Genomic DNA, 8443 nt, shown 5'->3' with positions numbered 1-8443 from the left:
TGGGTGCCAAATTGAAAATTTGAATTTGCTTTTGCCCGCTTCATCCTTATCCATTCTCCAATTTCTTCTTCAAATTTCTAATGTTTCTCTTTTGTAGCTTCAAAACTCAATCACTTGATGCTTGAGAAGTTGACTCTTGTTCTTCTAGTGGCTTTTGTATCTTCAAGAATCGATGTTTCCTTTTCAAAAAGTTGATTCTCATGGCTTGAATTTGGGATTTAAAGTATTCAAAAGATATTTTATTTCACTAACAACTTCAAACAAGAAGCTAAAAGATCATTTAAGTATAGGAACACTAAAGCACTGCAAAAGCTTTCAAACAAGAAATTCAAAGATCATTCAAGAAGTTCAAATAAAAAAGTTTGATCACTTTTTGGTCATTTCAAGACTCTAATCATAGAGCTAACATCCTCCATTTACGAACTCCATTTGGCAGAATAAAGACTTCCTCTCGACGATTTTAAATCTCCTTCAACAAGACAAAAACAAGACTTAATAGACAGGAAGAATACAAAAAACTTTAACAAGGCTTTGATACCATAAAACATAACAGTGAGGAAGAAGATACGTGTTCAAAGTGGGAAGAAAAGAAAATTCTGGAGATACGAGCTTTGTGTATTATTTAAACTTGTGTGCATCTTAACAAAATTACATTAGATGCTTTGTATTTAAAGCTCCAGGATAATGTCACTCTCCTAAAATATCTCAACTATTTCCGTAAAATCTTACCCATAACCAAGTAAAACAATCTTTTATTGGCACCTCACCTTTGACTTAGTCCAACCAAAACAATAAGAACTAAACATTGACTCAGTAAATAATAAATGACTAATAAACAAACCAATAATAAATTTGCACGGTAAGATGCAATAATTTGTAACAAATGATCTAATTTTGTGTTCTTAGACACGTGGCAATGATCTAAGCATAAAGCAAGAATATGACAATAATGCGAGTATGAGGCAGGGAGCAAGTGACAACGGGGCACAAGAATTCTATTCATTACCATGATTATCGTAAATTCCAGACCAAATTGGTTTTAAGAAAACAGGCTCTTGATAACCGTCGACATTGAGGTGTTTGTTGTGCTGTAGCCTCCATCAATCACCAAATTGAGTCCACTTACGTACTTGGACTCATCACTTGCTAAATACAGAGCAGCCTGAGCGACATCGTCAGGTTCCAATACTGTCCCCTTCAAGTTTGCCCCCATGGAAACCAGCTCCTCCACTTTCTCCTTCTCCATCATGCCGAACGGTTTCCTCAGCAGTGGGGTTGCCACTCCAAAGGGCGAAATGCAATTCACTCTTATCCCATACTGCCCCAACTCCACACACAAATTCTTAGCCAATCCTACAAGTGCATGCTTTGATGTAACGTAGGCATGCCCAGCATCAGTACCACCTATTACCGAGAACACGCTTGAAGTAAAGAGAATGCATCCTTTCCTGGCTGGGATCATCACCTTGGCCGCATATTTCGCACCCAGGTATCCTCCAAATACATTGACATCAAGAACTTTCTTGAATTTCTCATCATCTGTAGAAACTATACTCTTATCTGGACTGCCTATACCGGCGTTGTTGAACATGATATCAAGCGATCCATAGGTGGAGACAGCCAAATCGACAGCATTTCGGACATCTGAGTCGCTTGTAACATCACAGTGAACGTAAGAGACGCTTTGGTGGCCAAGTTCTTCACATATAGATTGCCCAAGATCATCTTGGATGTCTGCGATGACGACCTTTGCACCCTGGTGGACAAAAAGCCTTACCGTACACTCACCTATGCCGCTAGCGCCTCCAGTTATCAGCGCCACCTTACCTTCTAGCCTGTAATTGCAAAAAGGTAAACAGGGTTATTCTACATGCCAGCCAACGATAAAGGTTATTAATTGGAAGCGAAAGACGGTGAATATTCTAGCATTATGATTGCAGCGTGTTTTACATACCTTCTTAGGTTCGAAGCCACCGAAGAATTGGCACTCATCTTTCCCTTGAAATCGATGAGAGATCACTACTGCAATGAAGAGTTCCTCAAGCTTGCAATCAAGAATTGTTGAGGTTTGAATCATAATCAATGGTTCCCTGTGCTTTTATAGAAGACAGAAAAAATAAAATTCTCACAATAAAATTTAGGGATATAGAATAGATCAGACATGGGCAGCTGAAGTTTTGTTTGACCAAACGAATTATCTATTAAGCAAGGACAAAATAGCGTGACAACGTGAATAGGGACAGATACATACCGAGGTATGGGGTTGCTTGCCCCTCACCATTGAAAATTTTCTAATCTTTATACGTATTTTTTGTTTTTTCAAAAACAAGTGGCCACCCATGTTTTTTCCCAACCTCCTGTCAAAATGAAACACATGTGAAGGGTTTATGCTTATCATTTATGAAAACATACCACTATTCCAAACATAGACCCACCAATAATTAATAAGCACTAATTAAGCAGTCATAGAAGTGTGACTTATAAACTCAAGAGGACAAGATCATGACGGTATGACTTTAAGATAAGACAATATATAATAAAAACTATTAAAAGGAAATTACATTTAAATGATAAAAGTTAAAAAAAAAAAAGCTTCAACTGCAATAAGTGAGAGGTTATTTTCTGCTATGAACACTATAAACAAACTTAGGAATAAGATAAAAGATGATTTTCCTACTTACTGCATGGTTACTTATATTGAAAAACATATTGCTTAAAAGTTTGATACAAAATCAATTATTGATAACTTTTATGACGTGAAATATCATGGTGCTCAACTTCAATAAATTACATAAAGTATGTTAAATATATATATGTTTAACCCAAATTTTTTATATACATAAACATGTTAACTTTATCTAATTTTTGTCCTCCAGTAATTTAATCCTAGATCCATCCTTGAAAGGCAAATCAAATTTTACTTGTAAAGTTTTCCAAAGCTAGAAAAAGAACACCACCTTTTCTCGCTTATTTTATTTTCAAGGAAACTTCATCCTTTACGTATGCATGTTGTTTTTGACTAATATTTGAATATTATAATGTTGACGTAGTGCACTAAAATCAGTAGATATCTATTCAGAATTCCGGTCAGTTGCGAATACAGTTCTAAATCCTTTTGTTAGCCGACGACTTACTGCCATGTGATTCTTGCACAAAGTTTGGGAACAGTCTACGCTAAGCTGTATTACAAGATTTTTATTTCAAAATACAACCATCAGATCATCTGGCCTGCTCCATGTGCCTTTCCCTTTCCTTCATCTAGTATCAAGGAATATGTAAAACTATAGAAACTATATATTAATTGCTCACAAATTGCTATATATGTAGAATTGAAAAAGTGTTAAAATAAAAACAGACTAGAATTATGGGTTGAATAATACTTTCACACCCATTTCATCTTCAAGAAAGCCTCAATCTTGTTAGTCATGTTTTCCTAAAAGTTTTTATAAAGTACTAGCAGATTGTAAAGAGTGGGGTAACATTTGACTAAAAAGAGGAAATTGATTAAACAATATATGACCTTAAATAATAATTATTTCATATAAAGTTAAATAATTAATTTCTTTTAACATTAATTAGATTATGACTTTACTAAAATATTGTTCATTTTATATATTTGTGTGCATGCATTTTTTTAAAGAAAAGTTAAAAAGAATTAAATGTGAAAGAAATGATCAATGACTACCCCTTTTACAACACCTTCCAGGGATTGAAAAAGGTGATGTGTGAGGAAGCAATGTTGGTGCGACCAGATCACACCAAACCATATATGAGGTCCACACCAATGCCTTGGCTTTTGCTATTGGAGGTGTTTTGATGCAAGAGGGGCATCTAGTGGTGTTTGAGAGATGTAAGTTCAATGAGACCGATAGAAGGTACATAGTGCAAGCTAAGGGGATGATAACAGTGGTATTGTGAAACCACAACCTTAGCTTAAAGGATAGAATAGAAAATCCTTAGTTGAGTTTGGAAAATATTTGTTTTTGAATGTATAACTTGAGATTTGCCTTAGAAAATATTGCATTTTTAAATGCTAAGCTGATTTGCTAAATTATATTGGAGAGAAGAGTCAAAAATAGAAAATATTGCATGGCCTCGAGCAGTGTTATATCAGCCATAATTGTTATGTGACTGATGAGTTGAGAATGCCAAGGATTATTGGCAGTGCAATTGGATACCTAAGTGGAATTGGGTAATGTGGCTGATGTACCAATTGTGGGAGAATTTGTAAAAGTGTTTTTGGGGGAGCTACGCAAATTAACTCCAAAAAGGGAGACAGAGTTTTGTATAGACTTGGTATAGGACACCAGTCCGATTTTTATTCCGCCTTATTGGATGGCACCATCAAAACTCAAGGACTAGTTAGAGGACTTGCTATACAAAGGTTTCATATGCTCTAGTGTCTCATCATAGGATGCACCAATTTTGTTTGGGAAGAACAAGGATAGGTCGATGAGATTGTATATCGACTATAGACAATTGAACAAGGTTACAGTGAAGAACAAGTATCCTCTTCCATGGATCAATAACTTGTTTGACTAGTTACAAGGAGCGCAATGTTTCTCCAAGATTGATTTATGCTTAAGCTATCACCAGATGAGGACTAAAGATGGAGACATACTCAAGATTGCATTTTGCATAAGGTATGGCCATTATGAGTTTTTAGTGCTGTCATTTGGATTGACTAATGCCCTTATAGCTATTGTAGATATGATGAATCGAGTATTTAGGCCATACTTAGATAAGTTCATTGTGGTGTTCATAGATGCCATCTTAATATACTCGAGGAGTTGTGAGGAGCATGAGTAACACATGAAGATTGTGCTTCAAATTTTGAAGGAATACCAATGGACTTAAAGAAGATCAAGGATGTGGAGAAGTGGCCAAGATTGACTTCGATAACAAAGATTTGTAGTATTTTAGGACTAGCCAACTACTACCTCAAGTTCATTAAGGATTTTTCTAAGATTGTAGCTTTTATGACCAAGCTAACGCAGAAAGGCATGAAGTTTACTTAATTTGAACCATACAAGGAGAGCTTTGAAAGGCTCAATACTTATTTTACTACATCTACACTGTTGAGTCTGCCATATGGTACAAGGGGATATGTGGTTTATTGTAAAACATCACGAGTAGGATTTGCTTATGTGTTGATGCAGCACGGAAAGGTGATTGCATAAGGATTGAGACAGCTCAAGAAGCATGAACAAAATTATCCCACCCATGACTTAGAGATGGCTGTTATAGTTTTTTCCATTAAAGATTATGACGCATTATTTTTGTGGAAAGACTTGTGAGATCTACAGACCACAAAAGTCACAAGTATATTTTTTAGTAGAGAGATCTCAATCTTAGGCAACTTTGATGGATGGAGGTGCTTAAGGACTATGACTGCACTATTTTTATCATCTTAGAAAGGCCAATGTAGTGGCAAATGCTTTAAGTTAGAAATCTATGAGAAGTTTAGTCCACATATCATTTGATAAGAGATCTTTAGTGGAAAGTGTGAATGACTTAGGTGCTATGGGAGTTTGATTTGAGATTAATGATGCATAAGCATTGTTAGCCCATTTTAGAGTGAAGCCTATCTTGATTGATTGTATCAAGGATGCCCAAGGTAAAGACGATCTTGTGGTTAAAGCCTTAGAAGATGCTCAATAAAGGAAAGGGCAAGATTTTACTAGAGGCATGAATGGCTTATTACAATATGGATCTTGAGTATTTGTGCTAAATTTTGATGACCAGAGATGAGAGAATTTGGAGGAGGTTCATGTGGTAGCCTATGTATTTCACCTAGGCAACACCAAGATGTCCCATGATTTGAGAAAAGTAATTGGTGGGAAGGTTTGAAAAAAGATGTAGCAAAGTTTGTCATTATGTGCGTAATATGCCAATAGATTGAGGTAGATCATCAAATGCCTGCTGGATTATTACATCCGTTACGTATTCCTAAACGAAAATGGAACCATACCTCTATGGACTTTGTAATAGGACCACCCTAAATGAATAAGGGGTTTGACTTTATTTGGGTGATAGTTGATAGACTTACTAAGCTTGTTTCTTTTCTACTGGTAAGGACCACCTATAGAATGGCACAATATGTTAGACTATACATGGATGAGATATTTCAATTGCACAGAGTTTTTGTTACCATAGTGCCAGATAGAGGCATAAAGTTCATTAGTTAGTTTTAAGAGAAAGTCTAGGAAGCATTGGGAACTAAGTTAAATTAAAGTATTGTTTTCCACTTATACACAAATGGGCAATCTAGTAGGACTATTCAAAACTTAAAGAACATGTTTTGAGCTTATGTCATAAACTTTGGAGTCACTTACGATCGACATTTACCATTAGTAGAGTTTGTTTACAATAACCATTTCCAGTCTAGCATTCAGATAGGGCCCTACAAGGCTTTGTACGAGCAAAGATGTAGATTGCCTATATGTTGGTTTGAGGTTGGTGAGAAGGTCTTTGGACTAGAGATGGTTCAAAAGACCACCGACAAGATTCAATTGATTAAAGAGAGGATGTTGGTGGCACAAAGTCACTAGAAGTCAGAAGTCATATGTTGATTGCAGATGTAGAGACTTAGATTTCTAAGGTTTTGCCGACCAAAGGCTTTATGAGGTTTGACAAAAAGAGCAAGTTGAGCCCAAGATATATTGGTCCATTTAAGATTCTTGAGAGAGTTGGTGCAATGGCTTATAGTTTACCACTTCCATCGGATCTCTTCAGTGTGCACCCAATGTTCCATGTTTTAGTATTACAGAAGTACAACCCTGATCCATCTAACGTAATTTGGCATAAAGCCTTACAATTGAAACATTTTACATGTCATTCTTTCTCCGACCATAACTTTTACAATTTTAATTTATCTTATTAATTTTTTTTGTTTTTATTTTTATTTTTATTTCTATTTTATAAATGCTATTGGGCTTATTTTCTTATTAGGCATCTGATGTTCAATTTTCTACCCACACAAGTGTATGTATCACAAAGATAATACAGAGATGATAGAGATAGAGTCGATCTCACGAAGAATTGAATTAGTCCTTGTTGCTAATTACTAAAATTAACTCACCCTAATTTTATCTAAACAATTAAAAAGAAAGATTTGAAACTAATAAACTAATATCGAAAACCAAAACTAATCTAAAATCTATTCAAATTTACTTTATTAAATGTGAATGACTACTGGACCTAAGATTATGATATCTCTCAATATTTCATCTGATTATTGTCTCTCTCTCTTAACTTAGTTTAATGGATTAAGTTGCTAACCTAGAGTCTTAAATTATTTACAAATCTCTGTCAAGTTTCTCATAACAATACCTTTCCCAATTAATTTACTATATGTCTATGCAAATTATATTGCAGAAAGATTCATTAAGTTTGTGCTCTAATTTTGGCTATGTATGGCTTATAGGTGTATGTCTACTCTATATGCAAATCAAACCACCTAATCAACTAAATGTATTCAATCATACGTTATTCTATTCAAGGTCTACCTAAATCTCCTTCGTCAAGGTTTAACTTAGGTTTTCAATTCAATCTAATTGGTGGCCAGTTAACTAGAAGCATTAAGAACAGAATAAAATAGACAACCTAAATATATCAAACATAAGTAAAAGAGAGATAAATAATTCAGACTACATATTGAGTTCAATTATAATCTTAGATTAATAATTTAGTTCCCCATCAAGTCACACATTATTATTGAATAAAATTTAAACACCCGCATCAAACTATGAAAAATAAGAAAATAACAAAAAGATAGAAAACCCAAGAATTGTATTCTAGATCTCCAAATCTCCTTGAATCCATCAAGTTCCTCTTAGCTTCAATAACTTTATGACTTTACTCTCAGCTATCAATCTAGTGTTTCGTTCTCTTCCCTTTTAAAAGTCTTCCAAATGGTTGTTTTTATTTGCTTTGAAATTAGGCCAAGTTGGGTGAAGAAAGAAGTCAATTCCAATCAAGATTTCCTCATCATACTATGTGAGTTACAGCCTTACCCAATTAATTAACAAAAATCGTAATTGCTTTAGGACTGCTACAGTACATCAAATTTGATAAGATTTTTGACCACTTTTCAAGCCAAACTAGGTAAAGTGGTAAACATAATAGTTATATTTTTTTCTTTTATCTTACCAATGGTCCAACAATAGCTTCATTTGGAGCTCTGTAGTAAAAGTTATCACCAAAATACCGAAGGATATGTAGTGAAAGTCTGTGCCATAAAATTGCTCTCCTTCTTCCATTAAAATTTTTTCTTCATCAAATACCTATAAAAGCATAAATAAATCAATAACAACCTATCTTAACCATATTAACTTTAAATTATGCATAAAATTAACTAAGATTAGATTGACTTACCTAAAGTAACTAATCTAAAATAATTAAATAATACTTACTAATTTCTATGCATTACTATAAGAACTAA

At 34.4% G+C, this 8443-nt stretch overlaps 1 protein-coding gene across 2 annotated transcripts; it reads right to left on the bottom strand.

The window, feature by feature from the left end:
• Positions 1 to 376: 376 nt before the first annotated feature.
• LOC110420492 (short chain aldehyde dehydrogenase 1-like) lies at positions 377 to 2090 on the bottom strand. Of its 2 annotated transcripts, XM_021433823.2 has the most exons (3): positions 1955 to 2090; positions 1007 to 1835; positions 377 to 469 (listed from the first exon to the last, which is right to left on the bottom strand). In XM_021433823.2, the coding sequence occupies exons 1-2, from the start codon at positions 1990 to 1992 to the stop codon at positions 1040 to 1042; spliced, it is 834 nt and encodes a 277-aa protein (XP_021289498.1). In that variant the 5' UTR covers positions 1993 to 2090; the 3' UTR covers positions 377 to 469; positions 1007 to 1039. The 2 variants fall into 2 exon arrangements, with proteins under 2 accessions (XP_021289498.1, XP_021289497.1); XM_021433822.2 differs by lacking the exon at positions 377 to 469 and having other exon boundaries at positions 681 to 1835.
• Between the last annotated feature and the right edge of the window lie 6353 nt (positions 2091 to 8443).

Source organism: Theobroma umbraticum, unplaced genomic scaffold, assembly GCF_002168275.2.
Source record: "Theobroma umbraticum cultivar Fairchild unplaced genomic scaffold, ASM216827v3 scaffold_86.0, whole genome shotgun sequence".
Lineage (NCBI taxonomy): Eukaryota > Viridiplantae > Streptophyta > Magnoliopsida > Malvales > Malvaceae > Theobroma > Theobroma umbraticum.
Note: the sequence above shows the minus strand (reverse complement) of the source record. Positions and strands in the feature narration are given on the sequence as shown.

Coding starts and splice junctions, on each gene's coding strand:
- LOC110420492 (XM_021433823.2), bottom strand. CDS start 1,992: ATGAGTGCCAATTCTTCGGTGGCTTCGAACCTAAGAAG. Junction 1,836..1,954: donor GTGGCTTCGAACCTAAGAAG/GTATGTAAAACA, acceptor TTGCAATTACAG/GCTAGAAGGTAAGGTGGCGC.